This window comes from Rhipicephalus microplus, chromosome 5 (assembly GCF_043290135.1).
Source record: "Rhipicephalus microplus isolate Deutch F79 chromosome 5, USDA_Rmic, whole genome shotgun sequence".
Lineage (NCBI taxonomy): Eukaryota > Metazoa > Arthropoda > Arachnida > Ixodida > Ixodidae > Rhipicephalus > Rhipicephalus microplus.
The window spans coordinates 165,127,659-165,150,805 of NC_134704.1; the positions used below are offsets into that span (position 1 = coordinate 165,127,659).

General features: G+C 44.1%; 1 protein-coding gene and 1 non-coding gene across 4 annotated transcripts in view; one reads left to right on the plus strand and one right to left on the minus strand.

Annotated features, from left to right (window-relative positions):
• Nucleotides 1-481: 481 nt before the first annotated feature.
• LOC119174139 (neprilysin-1) overlaps nt 482-23,147 on the plus strand; it is a 140,922-nt gene continuing 118,256 nt past the window's right edge. For 2 of the 3 annotated variants that reach the window (XM_075896165.1, XM_075896166.1), the window contains exon 1: nt 5,629-5,748. In XM_075896165.1, the coding sequence (XP_075752280.1) occupies nt 5,645-5,748 (104 nt within the window). In that variant the 5' untranslated portion in view covers nt 5,629-5,644. Of the gene's footprint in view, nt 793-5,628; nt 5,749-23,147 lie in introns of those variants that run through there. The other variant, XM_075896167.1, reaches the window with a different exon arrangement.
• TRNAW-CCA (transfer RNA tryptophan (anticodon CCA)) lies at nt 11,442-11,513 on the minus strand. The gene has a single exon. It is a non-coding gene; the product is annotated as a tRNA-Trp (tRNA).

Genomic DNA, 23,147 nt, shown 5'->3' on the forward strand with positions numbered 1-23,147 from the left:
GCTGAACGAGCAATGCACCCTATCGCTTCTAAATTATTCAAACAGTTTTGCGTACGCGGCTAGTCACCTTTCAACTCCTCTAGTTATTCAGCCTCTCAGATTCAGTGCAGATAAAATGCACCGTCAAGCAACATGCACATGCATTGCATCAAAATATGTCGCCCATACTTCTCTCGCTCACTTCAATTTGTGACTGCTGCGGTGCAACCATGTTTAACGGGGGCAAGTGGAAGCGGACACGCACCATTGCACGTCTCCAGGCACACAGACTTACAGAGTTTGTCTTTCTCCCCCCCCCCCTTTTTTTTTGCATTTTCGCGGGACAGCAGTGCAACACCCGCGCGCACATGTTTCGCTGTGCCGGAAGCAGCTTTCGCATGTCGCAGGAAGCCCGCTTAGCCGTTCGCAGGTGCTCGTGGCGAAGAGCTGTGCGCTACGCGACGCGCGCCGCAGCCGTAGCATGCGCGAGAGGGGCGTCAGCCGTCATGCAGAACAGAACAGTGATGTCACCAGGAGTGGCGGCGGCGGTGGTGGGGGAAACACAGCTTCGACGTCTGCCCCCGCTGAGGTTGCGAGGCAAGCAAGCATGCGTTTTTGAATGCCGCGACCACGAGCGATGAGACCAAGGGCCCAGGAGTAGACGCGCCGCCTTTCCGGATATCTGGAGACCGTACGTCGACAACCTGTTTCAGGTGTGGGAACACTTGTCTGTGTAGGAGACGTCTGGTCGTCACAGAGACCCCGGTTCGATTAACAGCGGGTCCTGCTGGGCAGCTGCACGATGCGGCACACGTGAGTGCAGCTTTCACTCTCATGGGGATGTGATTGACTGGCCAGGAAAGGGTCACGTTGTTTGAATGAATTCCGGGTTACATCAGCTCACACTAAACAACCTGTGCAGCAGCTTCACTACGAATGTCTGACGCGATCATTTTTAAGGTAGATCTAAACTACAAGAATGATCAGCTGTTGGCATGTTGTCACAAAGATACCGCTTGCGAAATGATGCGTGAGCCGCTGCACCTAAGCGCCAGCTAAGTTGATGGAAAGCGCCCATTCGGAGTTTCTTCTGTGTGCACTGTTACACTACAAACATTGAATTTTGGCTACTCGATGCACGATACACACGACAGGCATAAGTATTACAAAGAAAACACAACTTCTTCAGGGTAACGTGCCACCCACCGAACTTTCATAGCGTCTACCATCGCAACACCTTTATTAGTAAGTTCGCAACATGTCCTTGCTGAGTTCTTACTTTCCGTGTGCCATTCCTCTATGACAGCATGCGCTGCAGACGTATGACATGAAATAAACTTAGCGATGAAGCTTCTGTCTTGTCATGCTGCTAAAATAGTAAAACATTCAGCCGACATTCTACAGAGCCAAGATTTGCCTAAGGGTGCGGTGTCAACGCAGCAATATTCTATTGGAAACATTAGGTCAATGTTTCTTCGAAGTGTTTCAAAGTCTTCTGAACGGCTAAGTAGATTGCTGAAAGGTACGTTTAGTGCTCGCTGAAGTGCACTCTCCGTGCATGCAACAGATCTTCCCATGCATCATCACATCAACGAAGTCTCTCATCGATGTTTAAAGACACAGAAAAAGGATTTACCCTTTTTGGTCCAGGAATTCATATTGCGGCGAACAATGTGCGTAGTGCGTGCGTCGCTATATTGCTGCAACTTCAAGGGATTGGGAATTATGTAGGTGATTGAAATATTGTTACCAATTTTCCTTAAAAAATTGTTGTTGGTTGTTGCCAAATATGTTTATTCCAGCCCTATTACATAGCAAAGAGTTCTTTTACTTATATTAGAAAATACTGATTGAAAATCACTGTTGCTCGAGTGATTAACATAGTTCAGAACCACGACACTTTGTGCAGTTGAACTAGAACCTAAATGAACACATAAAAGAAGTGAAATCGTATTCAACAGTTACCAGTGGGCATGTCTTATTTTGAAAAGCAGGTAATATCATTCTGTTCCTTCGATTCCTTTGAACCCCACGATTAAGAATGTAGGCCAGCACAACCGACAGAAGGAAACTCAAGAGACACTGGGATTGGGCGTGTTGGTATAACATCATAAAAGTTGCTAACCAGTGCAAACGAAAGGGAAGGAGGGGACAGGAGAAGAGACGAGATGGAGCGCTGAACGACAACATGAGGCTGGAGCGAAGAAGTCAGGAAAGGGCCCGTTGTATTAGAAATGAAACTTTTGCGCTGTATTAGAAATGAAACGTTTGTGCTGGTAAGCAACCTTTATGATGTTATACCAACACGCCCAATCGCACTGTCTCTTGAGTTTCATTTCTAATACAAAGGACCCTTTCCTGACTTCTTCGCTCCAGCCTCATGTTGTCGTTCAGCGCTCTCTCTCGTCTCTTCTCCTGTCCCCTCCTGCCCTGTCGTTTGCGCTGGTAAACAACCTTTATGAGACAGAAAAGATAAAGACCACTGAGTTTTACAGCGTTCTATGTTTCTAACTCATGCACGTGATTATTGTTTTGCTCTGAGGTTGTTCAAATTGCTCAATATTGGAATCTATATTTCATTTATTCTAGAATGGGCATTATTCATTGCAGCCGTTGCCGCAGCGTAATACCTAACTTAATCAGACGTCTACTTGTTATTGGCATTCATTACATTTTATATCACATTATATATCTTTGCTGCTGAAAATATTTATAAATACTTAATCTAACCTTCATTCGGTATATTTTATTTAATTCTGCATTACCGTCTTTTTCAAGTATCATGAACTGGTATTTTCTAGTCGGCACTGATGTCGATGTCAGTCCGTCTCATGTTCCGCACCTCTTGTTCATGAAAAGCGGTATCATATTTTCCTGGACACTTGTCATATGTGAACGTCCCTAATAATTTATTATTTAATGCGTTCATTGTTGGTAATTGTATACATAATATTTGTTTGATCAGTTAAAAACTATTAGCATTCATTCAGCCAGCCTTTTAGCACGTGAATCACCATATCCATGACTTTGAGCCCCCCCACTTGATCAACTGCCATTTGTTTCTGCCCACAAATCTTCGTAAATGTCGCCAGTAGATTGGGTTTCTACATTAAGTTGATTCTTATGTAGCCCGGCCACATTGCTCTTGGTAGAGAGTGGCACATCGACGCACATATATACACGTACACAAAAGTGAATACACAACAAGTACATAACATGTGTACAAATAACTCAGGCGTATACTTATCAGCAGTGCAGGCCAATCTGATTGCAAGCGTTGTGGGACAAAGTGCTATGGAGTCGATTGAAAAAAAGCCGAGAGGTGTTTCGCTTGGTTTCCTGGCAGAAAGCAGATTGGCACTTCTGTTATCTTTCAAAGTCGCAGTACCTCATATGGGTCTCCTTTCTGAACGTTTCCAGCGAGTGGCCACATATCGTGAAAGCAGCTGCCAGAGAAAAGTGCTAAACTGTTTAAAAATTGAGAATTTTGAATAGAGCACTGTTCTGCCGATAGCTTGGGGGCGTTGGCCGTGCTAAGTAACATGGCCCTGTGAAAAGGCCCACCAAATTTAACTACTTGAGCTGAAAACTTTTGTCCCTGTGAAACAAAAAAAAGCCCAATTAGTCTGTGTGAGCACACAAAGAGAATGAATTCAAAGTTTTCAATCCAAAACTCAGACAATTCGTTCGCGAGAAAAGCAAGCGTGCCGGACCCCGCATTTCCGTTGGTGCAGATAGGTAGCGGTTCAGCGCAACATGGCGCCGGCTGAGTTCTCTAACCGGTGAGGAGTGGCCATTCTAGTGATCCACTGAGCAACAGAGTGGACAGTCTCGCCAATGAAAGGGACGAAGGAAGGGAGTGAAGCTCTTGGAGAAGGCCGCTTGAGTAGCTTCTTTTCTCGCGGCATCTGCCGGGGGAGTCCTTGGGGGATACGCCCGGATGCGGTCGAAGGTTGGCTTCCTCGAGCCCGCACGTGACTGAAGCGCGTACAAGAATCTGCTAATGCACACCGAATAAAGTCGCGGTAGTCACGCAGCATTTTGGTGGTTTGCTGTGGGGAACCGTCGTACGCACGCTCCTGATTTACGTGCTGGCTGCCGACTGGCTTCGGCTGAGTGCCTCCGCATTTTGAGCCGCCACGGTGAGGCGAGCATCTGAGCGTAACACAACGCCTTTACTACGGGGCCATGGCCGCCGATGTACGTTCGATGTTTTCGCACCCACGGGCCTCCAGCGTCATTGAGGAGTTGTGCTTATACGCCTAAACTCGCTCAATGCGAGAACAGCGGGAGCTCTGAAATGTCAAGCAATTTCAGCATAAGCATCTAAGCAGCATACGTTCGCTGCACTCCGTACACTTTCTTGTGTACGGAGGGCAATTCTGGGTTAGAAGAGCAAACCTCTTAAGGACACATACACGGCGTGACAGAAAATGAGGACGAGAAGAGGAACTTGTCGTCCTCGTTTTTTGTCGCGTCATTTATTTGTGCGAGGTGGAAGCACACAACCTGGCATATTTAACCATAAGGATGCTCTTAAAGAGACCCAGCAAAACTTTTCCATGTAATCATCCAAATATTTCATCCAAAGACTTTGTTACTTCACGAATAGACTCCTGCAAAATATTGTAAAATCCGGATGCAGTACTGACGTACTGCATATCGTGAAACTCCCACGCTGCATGGACTAATTTATTTCCATCATACAGAAAATATGACCAGTCTCAAGGTAAAGTGCCTTTTAAAGTGATATTTGAATAAGATCCACAGTGAAAAGGAAACTTCGCATGAGCCACGAAGGCGTTATAAAAACGTGAGACTGGAAAATTACTAATCGGAGCAGTTTTTTTTTCAAAATTACGTCAGCTTTTCAGAAGTTAGCGGGTTGTTATATGAAGCAGAATCGATAATTTGAATGCTTTACTCGTGAGTAAATTTATTGCTGGATGATTTCAGGGACGGAAAGCGTCGGAAAGAAAAAAAGTTGTGCAGCGCACAGTTGCGATGCTCGAAAAACTTGAAGTGAACTTGCAGTTGGCCCTTACAGGCTTGCTTGCGGGTGGTTCGCATGCCAGCTTGAATCGGTTTGCATGCCAAGTGCGGCGTTGAAATGTGTGCAATATACTGTTTGCATACACCACAGAATAAAACCAGGTGTAACGTACTTGTGCAGTAGATATTTTCTTTAGTTTAGTTTTGTTTTATGTAAAGTACAGCCTGTTTTGTTTGGTTCTTTTGTATTTTTTATATGTTGTAAACCGTCCCCCTCTGTAACGCTTGGACAATTGAGGCTAACCGAATTGAATAAATGCATAAATGAATTCACAGAAACGGCGTCAGACATGAATGAAGTAAATACCGTGTTGACCGTTGTATGCGTGGCTCAGTGTACTTGCCTTGGGGCGCACACGATCCTATATAACATACATCAGGCTTGACCCCTACAAAACATGTTCTCGAATGTAGTACTTCCGTGGGAGTGCTCCTGCATCATCGATGAAGGAGTATTTTCTCTCTCTCTCTCTCTCTCTCTCTCTCACACACACACACACTCGCGCGTGCGAGTGAATGGTACATGTAGGTTTTTGATCTAAAGGAAGAGTCGCATGGCCTCCAAGGTACACGCCGCGCGCTCGCCATCTGGGAGGCCATAAAGAGTCTCACAATGTCCCACAGATTGCAGCACATGGACCTTTCCAGAAATCGCAGCGCCGTGCCTTCCCCTGGTGGATCGGTGCTGGGGCATCATGGGAGAGCGGAGCGCCTGCGGTAAGTGCAGACGACGCTTTCTCGCTTTCGTAGAGCGCTGTGAGTGGTTTTGGCTGGTGTGAGGAGCTGCTATTGTGAGAAAAAAAACGCTTATTCTGATCACTCTGACTTTCATTCACGCATACTAGACTGTGTTGTTTGTTGCAAATAACCGTAATCACTGAACATGCCGAATAAAAAAAGCGGCGGACACACTTGCTTGGTTCTGGGATGTGATAATACGTGAAGGTCACTGTACGTTTCATTCATTGCTTACCCGCCACGGTGGTCTAGTGGTTAAGGCACTCGGCTGCTAGCCCGCAGGTTGCGGGGTTAAATCCCGGTCGGGGCAATCGCATTTTCGATGGCAGCGAAAATGCTTTAGCTAGGCCCGTATGCTTATAATTCTGGAGCCATCCACTATATGGCGTCTCTCATAATCGCATGGTGGTTTTGGGACGTTGAACCGCAACACTTATATTATTCGTTCAATGCTTGGCGCTAGTTCATGGCCTCGATGTTTGTCCTGCTGCAGCTAAATTGATGTACCGTGGGTGTGAACCCGTCTTGCGTCGCGGCTGGGGGAGAGCACTGGTGTAGCTTGGGCGTGAGCAGGTGCCGGTGTGGCTTGAAGGGGGCCAGTGAACCTTTTGCACCACCCGGCCGACACCCCAGCCCGCCATGATTCAGACCGCCCTTCGGAAACTTGGTGTACCCAACAAGGTTTGCACTGCCTTCAAAAACGGAGGCAGTGCGAAACTGATTTTGCATCGCCTCCATGATGCGATCACATTGCACCAAGCTCGGATGCCATGCGATGATGTTACACGGGAATTCACGTGATGTTTTGATGACGTCACAATTTTGGCGATGTCTGACGTTGTATATGTTGTCATTACGCGGTGGCTTTTTTTCGATCACTCGACGTCGCCCACGCGGGACGCTAATGGTCGAATTTCAAGTTTGGTGAGGTATCTAAGACTTTCGCTGAAAAAGAAAAATTGACGGTTGGTGGCTTTGGCGTTTCGCGGCGTCGGCGTCAACAGGAGTTTGATGTGAAAATCATCGCATGATGCCGTCACCACACGACGTCATCGTGAAATCGCGCATCACCAGAATGTGAAAGCTCATCATGATGGTCCCATGATGTCGTCATGAGAAAACATCGTCGCTTTGCAGAGCTTTGTTATCGTGTGATCGGCCCACCAATCACGGAGGCTGAGTAGAACCAGGGGAGGCGCTGAAAGTTTGGAATGCCGCCAGTCATAAATCAGTGCAAAGCCACTTTAGGTGCAGAAAACAACCGCAGGAGTGGGGGTGGGGGGGAGGACCAATAAATTGACTGAACAAAAGAAGCACACGGCTGTGGCCATCAGGTCGCCTTGGGTGAATGCAAAAAAACCCTGCGAGTTTTTTTTTTTTGCGCTGCTACGTCGTGTTTATTTTACTGTTTAGCGCATGGCTATGTTTCATTGCATCTGCCTTTTATTGACCATAAGCCTAGAGGCCTCGCCTGTTATAGCTTCGCGCATTTCTCTCTTTCTCTTTTTCCCCTGTGTCAAGGCAAAGAGCGCTAGATGCAGTTTCATGATTATCGATACAAAAGCTACACTCGCCGTCAGTTTCTTCCACATTGTCAGCTTATGTAAGCGCTGCTGTGGTCCGCTATACCTTTCTCACATTGAATGAGGCTTTCACCATTGCTCTTAAAGTCATTATGACCATTAACAGCCTTCCACAGCAGCGTTTTCTGGCTTAAATCATCTGTGCCCAAATAGTGAGTGCTTATTAGCACCGTAAGAATGTTGATGCTGCGCAATTTTTCTTTCTGAATACGTCTGAGGCGAGTTCATCAGATGTTTTGTCCTTGGCCCTTTTGGCAAAGGTGATAGGAACGGTTGTATATTTTGGGCAGCTTGGAGAAAAAGATGTATACAAATGACAAATTGCTAAATTAGCGTAATCATAAACTGTAATGAAACAAGAGATCACGGGCGCTGAAACAGTAAATTAGAATATTGCGTGAATTATACACACTGACGCTCATTACGTTGTGTATTTCTTTTAATTGTTGACTAGTCAAGACCTTTTGAGCTGTCAGATCCAAAATTCTTAAGTTAATTTCCAACTCACAGTCGTGGAAACAGAAACTACGCAGAGACAGCATGTTTTACGCAGTTTGAAAGCAAATACTGCATGCGAAGTATCCGCTCTGTGGACGTGCTGTTAGCTGGTTTACTACTCTCAGCGTTCCAAGTGCTAAATTTCTCGCACGCAGCATCTGAAACAAGCAATTAGTATTCAAATATGCACCGCATAGTGGGGCTTAAACTCATTTAGTAGGGTGGAACTTTGACATTATCATTCGCGAAGTGCATGGTCTTGCACTGCGTACCGTGCGAAAGCATATCACGAGTGACAGTCCCCGACATAAAGTACTAATAATGAATCTTTATGATCAAACTGACAATAAAACAAATAACAAAAGTTTCCGCTACGCGGAAATACGATCAACGAAGCACAGGAGACTCGCCGCGAAAGCTGAGAAAAATTTCCAATCCAAAGGCCCTTTTCACGGGTACGTGAGCAATTTCCCAAGTCATTAATAAGTCAAGAATACTAGTGTTTCCCGACTGCATGTTGCTCTGGGTGGCGCCTCTTCTGTGAGTGCAGATTGAAGCAAGGTTATGACGCGTGACATTCCCGCAACGATGCGGTCGTACGCCCGCACGCTGTGGAAAACGGGGTGAGCCAACGCTTCCGCGAGCAGACGACACTTCGCCTGCGCACCGGTTTCCCATAATGCTTTGCAGCAACTGTAGGAGGGCACGCGTCAATTTCTGAAAAGCTCCATTATCTAGCGTTTGCTGTTTGCTTGATCAGCACCTCTGAAAAGGCATGATATGTTTTCTGCTAGATGGAAATAGTTGTTCATTTTTAGAGATGTTCGAAAGTTTCGGTGAGTTTTTAGCGGCAATGGCTGCACTCTCCCCGCCTTTTTTGACGTAGTTTGGTGGGCTCCCAAATGCGCCTACAAATCACCGAATGGGCTCGTTTTCATCGTGGTAACTGTCGAACAACATGCGTTAGACTCCTTCTAACACATGGCATTTATGTAGTGTGTTTTCCTGAAGCATCTGCAAGTAACATTGTGGCTTTGTGGTAGGACACTTGCTTGCCACGTGAACGGCCCGGTTTCGAGTCTGAATGGGACCTAAAATCTTATTCTTTACTTTATTTGTTTCTTTGTCGATGTTTCGCTCACGGACAATTTTTCGCTCACAACCAACGGGGCCGACGCCGACGGCGGAATTTCTGTGACATGAGCTCTCGAACGCTATCGCGTTAAAATGCTCCATATTCAAAAAGGGCACCGGGGGAGCCGAAGCGCATGGCAGTTGTTGCGTGCGGTGCGCTGTGCTTTCAGTACAGCACTGCCGCTACGTTTAACGCGGAAGGCATCACGGAGTGAGGCGCATTCACGCCATGCACTCAGCAGTTCTAGCAGAGTACTTCAATACATTCACTGGGAATTAAGCTTCGGCGAAAGTATAGCGAATTGTTCTTTAGCTCGCTGTGGGCGAAAGTTGGATATAGACACAGGAGCAACCGCTAGGGTCACCCTCGCTCACTTCGGTGCATCGGAGCGGCCTCGGCGCTGCAATTGTACGGCATGCGACGGAGCTTTGAAACGTTAATCAGTGTAGTCATGGAGGTTTAATAGATATTCAGACTGGTGCTAGCTTCAAAGAAATTCGGGAAGGCTTTCATGCAGTCAAATTCAGCGTCGAACGAGGGCTTGAGGCTAGAAATTCTACGGCATGCTGATTGCATTGTATTATATATAGGCTACCGCTATAAAAGCATTTTTTTTTCGTGAAACATCTAGTGAAAATTTGTGTAATATCCAGAGTCCTTCGACGATTGTCGGGGTTCTTAACGCATTGCGGAAGTTGCCACATTTGGCAGCGCATATCCAACCTTTCAGACTATATAAACATTCAATGTTTCTATACGAACATATATATTTTTTAAGATCGCCTCATGTTGTTACGGGGAATAAAGTATACACTGGCGAATATACTGTCGAGCAAATGTGTACAACGCTGCTGCAGTCCGAGCACGTTCACATTCAGCACTTCGTCGTCATCCTCAGGCACCTACTTAGCCCGTGGCATTACCCGCCGGCGGCAGAAGCACCGTTCCGAACGATCAATTCTCGAGGCGTGAGTAGTATGGTTTAAGCCGTGAGACGTGCACTATATCGGTCTGCGCGACCATCCGTGCGTCAATCCATGCGTCCACCGTCTGTCCATGCGTCCGCCCATAAGTCTGTCCATCCATCTGTCGTCCGTTCGTGCGTCCATGCGTCCGTCTGTCTGCTAGTCTGTCCGTTCGTCCATCCGTCCGCCCCAGCGTTAATTTAGTGAACACTCCAAGTACCTCCATCTCCCATCTCGCAACCGCTGTGGCACATACCCACTCTAGAGTGGGTATGCGCCACTGGCTACGTACATACATACATACATACATACATACATACATACATACATACATACATACATACATACATACATACATACATACATACATACATACATACATACATACATACATACATACATACATACATACATGCGGAGGAGTGACAGATTCACGCGATAAGCACCTTCGCCCTTAAAAAAAGAGCAAGTTCTACGGCCAACTCTGCCCTACTCCTTCACAAAGTCAAAGAACTCCGGGGAGAGTAACACAGTTCCTCTGCTCTTGCTGTACTCCCTTAAACTCTGTGAGCATAGAACGCATAGAGCCTAATACAATTGTTTTTGTGGGCGGAGCTTTCAGTCAGTTTCTACTAGCTATTGAAAATGCGAACAAGGTTTTAAAGCCATGATGAGGGGGAGGACGGTTATAGTTGGAAGGACAGGGAGGTTACCCAGTTCTTATACCGGCTGGCTACCCTGTGCTGGGAAAAAGGGTGAGGGGAACAAAGTTGTTAGAAAAGATATGTTACAAAGAGAAAGAGAGAGAAACAGAAAAGACAAAAAAATAGCGAAAGAGGAAATCAAAAAAAAGGACACTAAAGTGTGCCTGTAAGTCCTGTTGTCCGCAAAAAAAAAAAACGTAATAAAGCTTTCAAAGCTTTCTGGGCTGAGGATGGACTCAGCCAATGACCCAGAGTTCTTTGTTCGGACAAAAGCCGATCAACTAGTCTATCTAGAGCTTCAGTGTGTGCTTGTCTTGGTGCGTTGTATTGCGTACATTCACGCAGATGGGAGATTGTTTCTTCGCAGTTGCAGTAATTGCATGTAGAGCCAGAAAAATTCATAATATGAAAGACCACTTGCAACACATCAAACACTTACGAAGCGTTTCTTTGCACCCGATAATTATTTTCGCCTACTCGTGACGGCTGCACGAAAGTTGAGACGTTCAGTGATGCTCTTGGAGCACTCCCCTATTCTGCCCACGTGACCGGAAGTAGAGTTCATAATGTTTATTTGCTAACACAGTTAGTGCTTGACAACGGTAGCAGCCAATTTTCGTATTTTGGTAGTAAGTGCGTAAACCTCACAGAAACCTCATTTTCGTCATTGTGTCTTTACTGATTTCAATTCATCAAAACGGGAAGCCAACCTGAAGCCAACCAGTGGGATGTTTTTTCGAACCAACAAAACTCTGCAATAGAGACAAAAAATTTTAAAAAAAAGTTATGACCCGGACGTGATTTGAACACACAACCTTCTGATCTGGAGTCAGACGCGCTACCATTGCGCCACCGAGTCCTTTTTCTCTCTATATTACCGGTTTTGCACTAGGTACACACATCAATATAAGTCACTGTAAACAATAACATACACAACAGAAGCGATGACAAAACAGTCGCGGAACTATTAGTGAATGCAGTGCTAAAATTCCTTCAGGTTCACCAGGGGTTCAACCCTGGAGAGCCATTCCGGAACAAAATCTTGTTGTTTGAGTATATCAATGTACTGGGCAATGCTCTCGCGGAAAAGCACGCGCGCTGGACGCCTGTCGGCGTCACAGTAGTAACCGGCCACTCTTGCCCGCCATATACAATGGAGGCCAAGCAGCATTATAAGATCAATAGGCCGTCCCTCCTTTTTTTCTACTGTTAAAAACCTGATACCTAGTGAATGTAAGGGAAGTTCCTTTTTTAGAGTTCTCTATAAAACATACCAGAAGTAATCCCCTTCCCAACAATGGAAAGAAAACACGTGATCTATTGTCTCCGGCTTTCAGCAGATCAAACAGTTCGAACCCCATGGCATATAATCTCCTCTATCTTCTAAAAAAGTCTTAACCGGTAGCGTTCCGGAGTGTAATTTAAGGAAAAAGCTTTTTGCACTAGGCTGAATTTGCATTTTCTTAACACGCTTAGGAACTTCATTGCCTTCTCCCCCGCTATTGATTAACCTCTACATAAGAACTGGAAAAATCATGTCGCATATGTCTTTATGCAATTTCTTTCGCCCGACCAAAAAAAGGTATTCATTGGAAAACCGACTGACAAGAACCGGACACTGTCCGCAACTTCTTTAAGGAAACCTCGCGTAGCTCCCGGCATGCTTGCAGTGCTAACCACAAAGTTAGGCAGAACGAGACAAAGGCGTAACTCGCATACCGTTCTTAAGAAGGGGTGTTGAACATCTGGAAAGAAAATAAAACGATTAACTAGTTGTCGCATGAACAGATGCGACCGGCTTAGTCTCCCCTGATCCACTCTTCGGAAGAGATTCGGCCAACTACATTTTTCCCAAGTAGACCTCCCTATAAACACAGCAAGTATGCTATGCAGCTTTTGCACATGCAGCCGTGAGCCACACAAAACCAGCATCACAAACCATAATTTGCTCATTAAAATATGTTGCATACAGTGGCTTTGGCAAACACTGAGAGACAGTTGCCGTTCCACTGCGCTGTCCTTTCGCGCGTTTCTATTATTTGTTCAGTCCAGTAATCATTAGTGTCTTTGTAGTGCTGGAAAGGCACGTCTAGATATTTTACTGGAGTATTAAACCAGTGAACGTTAGCATAGGTATCTGGAGTTGATGTCCAGCCTCCGTGCCAAAGACCCAAAAACTTTCCCTAATTAACCCGACTTCCTGTAACTTCTCCAAATTTTTTAACAAAGGCAACTGTTTCTTGTACACTTTCTTTGTTGGTGCAACACACTGCTACATCATCAGCGTATGCCAAAACCTTTACCTCTGCGTCAAGCACTCTGAAACCACGGATGGTCTCGTTTTCTCTTATGGCCAAGCACAAGCTCTGTACAATGTACAATGCAAACAAGAGTGGACTTGCCGGACAGCTTTGGCGTACGGGACGTTCCATCCTAATTGGAGACCCCGGGATCTTGTTAATAATTAGTCGTGTAACAGAGTTTTTATACGCCAAAACTATGCCCTCTGTAATCACCCATCCGACATTGACATGTTCAAGTATGGAGAATAGCACATTTTGCGGGACGCAGTCAAAAGCCTTTTCTAAATCAAGCTGGAGGATCGCAACATGAGAATTGAAAGCATCGCAACTCTCAAGGACACATCGAATTGTGTGTGTGTTCATCAGTATTGAGCGCCCCTTGATGCCACACGTTTGGTGCTCCCCAACTATTCCGGTAATTACGCACTGCAATCTACCTGCTAATACTTCCATGAGTATTTTGTAGACAGTGTTGGTTAGCGAAATGGGCCTATATGACAAAACTAGTTTTAATTATGCTTTTTCATCCGTCTTAGGTATTAGAATAGTGTGAGTTTCGGCAAATGAAGGTTGTAATGCTTTGATTGCGTAGGCTTTCTTGAACACAGCTTGTAGCACTGGTGAAACTTGTGTTTTAAAAGCTTTATACCACATCGCACCGAGACCGTCAGGCCACGGCGACTTCCCAGCGGCGAGACTATCTAATGCATATTCAATTTCAGAAATGGTTATATGCCTCTCTAACGCTTCTTTCGTTTCGAGGGATAATTGCGGCATCCGGCTCAAGAAAGTGTCCTTGAACTTCGTAACATCTACTAATGCGGCTGCACAGAGACCATTGTAATACCGAAAGAAAGCTTCAGCGATAGTGCTGTTAGTATTTAGCACAACTACATTTTCCTCTATTTCATCGATGTGACTATGACGCGCTCGTGATTTCTCGATTCCAAGCGCGCGCTTGGTAGGAGTCTCCACCATAGCCCAAGCCTCTGCTCTCGCTCGAATGAGGGCTCCTCTGTAGCGTTCCTGTTCTAGTAGCTCAATTTGTCGTTTCACCGTTCGAATATCTTCCTTATATGCCCCGGGCTTCTAACTTTCTGATGCTATCGATTTCTTAAGCGTTGTTCTGAGCTCATTTTTTTTCATTCTTTCTTGATGTTTTAAAGTACTAGATCTCGATATGGCTTTCATTTTAACGCTTTGCTTCAAAAGCTCCCACTCCTCGCCAACATTACAGGCTCCGATCACTTTAATGTTCTTAATTCCCTCAATCACAAAATTATTAAAAATGTCATCCCGAAGTAGTTTAGCGTTAAACATCCATAAATCTCAACTAAATTTGTTTTTTTTTTGTTTAAGTCCCATGTTACATTGTACAAGACATTGGTCAGAGAAAGAGACAGGTAAGACTGTGTAACTATTGCTTTTAGCTAATGTCTCCCCTGCCATGTACATCCTATCAAGACGTGCGTGACTGGTTCCCTGAAAATGCGCAAATCAAACTTCGCGACCTGCTTCGAGGCACTCCGCAACATCATCCAGGTCAGAATCATTCAGCAAGTCATAGAGCACTTCAGCACTTCTGTCTCGCACATGGCGGCTATTAATTCTATCCTTCGCGCTCAATACACAATTGAAATCCCCAAATAAAACAAGCTGTTTTGTTGTCCGTAAATGTTGCTTAATTAACGAAAAGAAAGTTTCTCGGTCTGCCTCCACGTTCAACGCATAAACACAAATGACGCGCCATTCAATTTCGCTAGTACTAAAAGCACAAGTTACTGTTCTTCCAGAGTCACTAGAAAAGTGTGTTTCAAAAATCAATCCCGGAATCTTTTTAACCAAAAGCACACAACCGGGCGAAGTTCCATTTGCGCGACTAACTATGACATAATATTTAGACGTCAAGCGCAGCATCATGCTCTGGGTCTCCTCCTCACCTGCCACTTTTGTCTCCCGCACGGCTAACACATCAATATCTTGGTCAATCAACAAGCGATACAGTTGAGCCTGCCTTTTCCTGGAGGCCAAACCTCGGACATTTAAGGTTGCAAAGCTCAGTGCCCAGTGACTAGCCATCGTTACTCACTAAAAAAAGAGGGGGTAGGCCCGGAGCATGGTGCTTACTGCGTACGTCTAGCTCCCTGCTAGACGTCTCCGGGGTCATCCGGTGGTCCGGCATCACTTTACTGCTGGTCCCTTGGAGTGCCAACCGGTCGGTCCCCAGGTAGATTGGCCCTCGCTCTTAGGTCCGAGCGCCGCACCGGTGTTGCCTTCGCTGGTGGTCCCTCAACTTTGCTCTTGTGAGCAGTGCCCGCAGATTGCTCCAGCGAACGCTTGACTGCCGAGCTCGTGTTGATCCCGTGGGTCATTCCGTGCGCTGGCAAGTCGCACTTGTCGCCGCTTGCGTCGACATGTCCACCAGTTCGCTTTGGGCGTCTCTAGTGGAATTCTCTTGGCTGGTGTCCGCCTTAGCCGTTTCTTTCTCCTCGGGTTCCGACGCTGTGTCGCAACCTTCAGGCGAAACCGGCCCGCATTCAACCAGAAAACTAGCCACGTCTCCTGCCCCCTTAGCCGCGTCTTCCGCCTCAGTGGCGTCCATTGTGTGCTCTTCGATCTCATCGCACGTTGCAGCGCTCGTAACTGCTGCGTATGACCGGATGCACTGAGCGTCTCGATGTCCAAATTGCCAACAAATTCAACACCGTGGCACCCTGAAGTCCCGCCGTACATGACCAGTGCCTTTGCACCGAAAGCATTGCATAGGCCTGCCCGGCGACGCAACTAGGGCCAATTCCCCTGCAACGCGCACTTGGCGCGGAAGGTCCTCCACCGTAACTTCACTCTTTAACTTGAGTAGCATAATTCTCGTCGTCGACGCTTTGTCGCTGACACCATCGACTCTCCAGCGGTCTCGATTCACTTCGACAACATTGCCGAAGGCCGTCAACGCCGTGCGCACATCCTCATCGGCGACTCCGTAAAGCAGCCAATGAAGCCGCAGTTTTATCTGCCGGTCATGGGGATCAACGATGAGACACTAGTGTCCCTTCACCTGAAGTTCCTTGAAGGCCAGCAGTTTCTTCGTCGCGTCTTCTCCGTTCAGTTTAACCACCCAGACGTGATTAATCTGGTACGCTCCGAGTTCTATGACGTCCGTTAGCATTCCAGTGGGGCCCAACGCGTCTCTGAAGTCTTCAACCCTGTAGGGTCTCGCTCGAACGTCTCCATGCAAGTACTCAGTACTTAAGGCAACGCGTACTGTGGGCAGATGAGGCAGAATCACTTGGTACTCTTCAGTTGACCTGTTACTGCGGCCCTCAAGGGCTGCTGAAGCCGCTCCGACGGAGCCCTGCATCCTGCGTCCGTTCACTACCATGGCCGAAAGCAGAATCCTTGCGCCACCGAGTCCGCTTGCGATATCAGTTTCAACAGACGCAGCAGTATTCTTCGCTCGGCCTTGTACTTTTAAAGCAAGCACGGCATAAGTCGCAATGCACAATAGATAGATAGATAGCTAGATAAAACGACAGATAAATACATAAATAAATATATATATATATATATATATATATATATATATATAGAGAGAGAGAGAGAGAGAGAGAGAGAGCCTTGGATAGATATATAGATAGATAGATAGATAGATAGATAGATAGATAGATAGATAGATAGATAGATAGATAGATAGATAGATAGATAGATAGATAGATAGATAGAAGTTTACGTTCAAGATACCCACTGTCTTTCTGAGGATTCCGCATGTTGAATATGTGTTGACGGTCCCTTTGTGAATCGTGTGCGCCTCGATCCCAATGCAGACGTTACATGTGTAGATATGTACGTTACATATGTTGTGAGAATTGCTCCGCGACTTCGGCTTGGAATACCGGAATTTCATGGATACATATGCTGTGAAAAGACAATCACAGAGCAAAGTGAAGCAATGAAACAGCAATGTGACGAGGGTATACATCTGCTGTTTATAAGGGTCCTTAAGAGCAACGCAATTTTTTTCCTACTAGTAATGTACCTTGTCGTCATTCCGACGACACGACTCTTACCGCAACACGACGCATAATAAGCAAGGAAACAGACAAAAAGTAAATGCTGGTGGAGACGTCAGCATGACATTCCCGCTCCAAATACCCTGACGTAGAAAATCTAGAAGGCGTCTACTGTGCCGTACGTAGCTTCAGATCGATCAAAATTAAGCACGTTGCCATCAGTGGGTGCCGTAGATCTAGAATACAAATTTTCAGAAAATGTTCATTGAACCAACGTCGCTAAAATACCAAAAATACATGTTAAAATTTTTGACGTCCCACACGGACATTTGCGCGGGATTTAAATATGAAACTTCATCCGTAATTTTCTGGAGTAGTAATGAAACTATCATAGTGAAACATATGTCATTAGTGTTGTGAGGCTGCAGTCTACTAATGTATTTAGTGTCCCTTTAAAAATTATGGCGGCAAGAAGTCGCTGCAGCTGCTTGATTTTTTAAAATATCGTTAGTATTTCTATTAGCAGTAGTCGCAGGTTTCTTGTGTCCATTTTATTTGTAGCTATTTTACTTGTTACTTTTATTTGTTACTTTCTATTTGTTACTATTTGCTTATTTGTTGCTATGAATAAATAATACATGTATACCCAGAGAAACCATTTCTTGTCTTATTATAACCACTTCTGGTATTCGGATAAGCTTTGTTGATTATTTACTTTTTTACTTACTTATTTTTTGTTTATTCATTTATTCAGATTGTTTATTTATTTATTCATTTATTTCACTTATGGGCACAGAAAGACGTTTCATAGGGGGTGGGTGACACAAAAAGAATAAAAGAATACAATACAGCAAAGAAATAGAAAAATATTTCGAAAATAGATGATTAAACAACACTAAACTATTATTAGCTCAAGACGTAATCGGTTAGTGCAGCCTTGAAGGACGAGGCATCCTCAATACAGGCGGTGGAGAGCAAAAGGCGGTTCCCCGAGGGCCCGTTTTTCGACAAAGCGGAGTCTGAAAATCATTACTTCTGCCAAAGAAATGAAAACTTTATGCTGGTAATTAAGATACGTATGAAGGTCCCGAGATGAGTTCATGTTTCAGTGAATTAATTTTTATTTTGGTACACAATTTCTTGAAAAATGCAAATAAAATTTTTCTTCGAAGTTTCAAATTTGGTAGTCCATCATACAATTTCTTTAGTGAAACGCTTCTTGTGCGGGAATAGGTTGAATCAGTGACACGCGCTGAACAATTCAGACCTGATTCGATGATATTTCTCAATGTTTCTCAACAGCGACCTAAACAGAAGAAGCATACTCGAGCTTGGATCTATATTTAGTGTTTTGTAGCGTAGTAATTTTAATTGAGAGAGAGAGAGAGGACTCGTTATGGAAAGGCAGATAGTTTTGACAGCGTGTGTATACCACCGACTTGCTACTCTGCGTTGGAAAGGAGATTGGGAGCTAGAAAACAGAAAGAAAGAAAAAAGAAAGAAAGGAAAAAGAAAAAAAATTTTCTAGAAGACTTTCCGAAAAGAAGTAAATATACAGGCTGAGTTTTTTTTGTCTCTTGGGAGGGAACGTATAAAGACAGAGTTACTTACTACGAGTTTGCCAGGTGCCAACTACAGTTTGTTGAGCTGACCTATACTTTTTTGAATATCCGAATATTAGGTTAATCGAACGCTTCTGTTGCGTGAGGCAGGTTAAATGGCCCAATACACAGTGAATTGTTAAACTTCTTCGGGTTATTGAATGAATGCAATGTTGATAAAGCACGTGCTCCTCGCCATATGCTCGGCACTCAAAATATGTGCGATATATAGTTTCTATAGAGCCACGGTCATTGCAGTGTGGACTTTCTGCTTGACCGAAGCGGTACCGTAAGCTGTTTCCATAAGCACTGTTAACTCAAAGTCGGTGGTAGAGAGTTTACAGAAGTCGAGGAATTCTGGGTAAGAGTGTACTTCTAAGATGTGGGTCTATTGAGGAGAGAATAGCCTAACGATGCATCGGAAGGTTCCAGATCATCTCCTTTTCTACGGAAGCAAGTCTTTTAGCCAGCTGGGAAGCATAAGACTTAGTAAAAAAGGTTCGCTTATAATTTTGGCTTTGAAGTCCTTTGCGGGCCGCTTCATCTGCTTTATCGTTGCCCAGAATACCGAAATGAGCCCGTACCCATTGAACTACGATAAAGCTACCTGTGCTAATAGACAAGCGGTGTAAGTAGGCTGTATAGAACGAAATGGAGTGCACATTTGTTTTCCTTAAGGGATTGACTAGTATTCGCAGTACTCTCTTAGATTCGGTGAAGATACCTTATCGGTTCGGTAATTGATGTAGGATAAAGAGGACAGCTTCTTTGACGCGATGAAGCTCTGCTGTCATTGAAGGTGTTCTCTGCTGCTGATAATAAAGATTTTGCCCTTTAGAGCGACCATACAGGCCACAAGAGGAAGTCTCCCGAGTAGTTGAGGAGTCAGTGTGAATTCGAGAATGCTCAGTGTAGCTCTAGGCTAACTAAAAGAGAGTAGTCTGCCACAGTGTGGTCTGTGCGATGCGTGTCTTGCTTGATTGATGCCTGGTACAAATGGCTTAATATTAACATACCAAAGTGTCCAGAGAAGGTACCTCGGAGGCGTTAGTTTCTGCGGCTGAGAAATAGAAGTTACAGCATTTCCACAGCTAGTGTAAATGCAGAATTGATGTGGGTAAGGTTTACATAAAATAGCAAATGCTTCTTCTCTTGTAGGAGATGTCGAGAATTAGTGCGCACGATTTCTTGAGTGGCAATGACATCTAGTGGGAGATATCCTCCTTCCGCTACAGTTCCTAAGGCCAATCAGCTCTTCGGCCGGCCTAGACAGACCTGTAGGCAATCGTTTCGCGCGGTTGACTTGAAGCTTTGGAAAACTTTCTGCGTATGTACCCGAGAGGTCTATTGGCATTGTTGGTGATGTATTCAATGCGCCAAGCCAGGAAAGATTATTGATGAGCTGAGTTATGATCTATTGTTACGTAGTCGAGTTTGATGTTATTGATAACATAGTCAAAAGGTGTAGATGAGTCAGATCATCGTGATAATTACATGATTTCGCACTTACTGGGATTTATGAATAATAGCTATTGTGAGCGCCAGTTTGATATGTTGTATAGGTAGGATTGAAGAATAAACTTATCATGCTGATTACTTATTTCGCAGTAGTAAACACATTTGTCAGTAAATAGTTCAATGGAATGATTAGTGACAGTTGGTTTGCCAATAATGTAAATTAGAATTACCAAGGGACGCCTGACTCCACGTCACAAAATAGGGATGCAGCATCGTTAGCAGTCACAAATTGAGAACGGTCAATTAGAAAGCATTGTATGCAAATCAGGATGTTAGGGTCAATGTTGAGAGTACTAAGCTTGAGAAGTAGTAGGGAATGACACTTTTTTCAAAAGATTTAGCAAAATTTTAAAAAATTTCAATAACACAGCCTTCGTATAAAGAAGATAGAATGTTATGAAGAAACAATATTAGTTGCGTTTCGCAAAAACACATAGTTCCCGAAAAATCCATTCTGAAATGAAGGTAAAAAAGAGTTCAGTTCAAGACAGGAAACGAGACTAGTATATGTCATGTTAAAGGATATTGCAAGGCATACTGATGAGTTAAGCGGGTTTGTAATAATGAGGAGAATTCGGGTCACTTGACTTTAACAGAGACACTACGTTTCCTACTTTCCGATCCACGAGTAAAGTCGAGCACTCAATAGGCTGGGTGAAAATATAGATAAAAACACGGAGGAGTACACAGCAGTATTTTTTAAAAAGTTGGACTTCATTTCATCCGCGCCACAACAAGAGAATTGTTTAAATTATGAAATCACTTTATAACAATCTACTTACCTAACTATAATTATAAATTATTTATTTATAAAAATCTACTACAGGTGCATCTATAGGCCAAGAACAATGTATATACATGGACGGTACTGTGTAACTACAACAATTAGAGAATGATTTCGCAAAGTTTTCATTTCATACCATGTACCAACTTTCATAACTCATGGTGCAATCATCAGAGCCTTCAAGTGAAGTGTTATTTTTCATTTAGTTGGAACATAACTCCGAAATTTTGCTGGATTCGTAGAGAGAAGTGAAGATATAGATATGTATTAAAGAAGAGGGCCTTTGCTTCTCTTAACACGATGCAATATGTATGCAGCGCGTTAGAGTAATCATTCGAACGAGTAGGACTTCGAGTTCGTTCCGGATGACCAAAAAGGCACTGACACTCTTTTTAATGTGATTGAAAACCAAAGCGAAAATTTCCTGCTCGAAGGCCGGCGCAGTAGAACATAATTAGGAACAAATGATGTGGGTTTATTTTTGAACAAGTTCCAGGTATATTCTGTGGTGTGGCTAAATAATTCAAACATGCACCCGTCAATAAATAGCGTAAGCTCTATGTTAATTGCAGTGTAATCACCTCTCGCATTATCTCGGATAAATTTTCGATTGCTTTTATCGCACGTTACGTCACCTTTTAAAATAAAATGGAATAAACACTGATCGCTTATTTCAGATAAACTATTCAATAAATGTACAGTGTTAAGAATATTTCCAAGCATCAGGTCAAGGGTATTTGATGAAGTGTTGCCAGTTTTATTATGCCCAGAATTAATTTGCGTGAGATTAAAATTTAAGCACAAGTCAATGAAAGATTGACTTTCAGCGGACGTATGAACTACGGAGCGAAATAGCGAGGCATAATTTATTTTTGGAAAAAAAATGACCCAGAAGAAAGAAAAAAGAATGGGAAAATTTAGACACGAGAAAAGTTTTGAACGTAGACCGCTTTCATACTATAAAACTCGCAATACAGAAGGGTTTACACGCTAAGTTTGAAAAACTGACGCGAATTAGCACGTGAGGAATAGTTTGCAGCTGTCCAAAATTCTTCTCATTGAGTTTTTGGCAGTTTTTTTCACTATGTGTGAAAAAAAAGCACCACAGCACACCGAAAGAACGGAAATAACTAACTTTTGAGTTAGTCACAGCGCGTAAAAGCTTCAGCTGAAAAGCCACAATCGTAGGGATGGCTGCTCTTGCTGTGTTGTTGTTGTTTTTTTTCTTGCCCTTGTTCACGTTCAGCTTTGATTGTGGCTCATACCCACTGTGAGTCAGTGGGCCAAGAAGTGAGTGGTCCTAAAGATGTTTCGGAGTTTTAAAGTAACAGAGTTCGTGAATAAAAACCTTACAAAATTTTGAATAAAACTTTGCTCGAAGAAATCTACAACATATAAAAGATTTTGTTACTAATATATAGTATATTAAATGAGCACCCCGGTAAAAAACACCATAAATAAATACCATTAAGGTATGCATGTGTCGACACATAAGGATGATAATATAGAATATTTTGTTAGCCTTTTGGTTTCTTTCAGATATTTCCGCCCAGCCGCGCTAGCTTTCGCATCGGTGAACCCAGAAATAGAGGCTATAAAAGAGAGAGTCACGGACATGGATAAATTATTTCCCGTAGGACGTTAAAGTCTTTCAAACTGGTAACTTTTAGCTGTAGTAAATTGCCTACATGTCAAAAAGAAATGAATTCGAGTTTCTAGCTCACCACAGAAAGCGCACATGTGAGAAAGAGCCTGACCGGAGCTGTGTTGATATAAATTCAGTTTTGGCTCCTGACAGCGCCACCTCGTGATTGGCACTTCTAGTTTACGTGTTTTACAAAATGATTGGTGCCAGAGAAACAATAAGTGCTGATACTTCGAGGAATCTGCAACTCTTGTCCCTGCAAAGCATTCTATGATGTTACGCCTGAGAAATGGCGCCACCGTCACATACGCAGATGATGGGAAACAAAATAAATAGGTCCACTTATTGATGACTTCACTAAAGAACCGGTCATTTTCGTTAGAACTAGCCTTTCATGACCAGGCACCCAAACTAATTGAATGTTTCTCAAAACGGGGGGGGGGGGGGTACTGATACACAAAACGCCTTCATTATGTGCGAGTCAGCACCAAGAGAAAGTGCAGCGCAAACAGACAGAGAATATGTAATTATAACAGCGGATGTAATTTTCAGGCTTAACGTTCGTAAGGCGAGTACCACTGAGAGAAACTTAGTCACAAAAACGGTGCAAAATCAGGCAGCCGCAGGGAATAGGA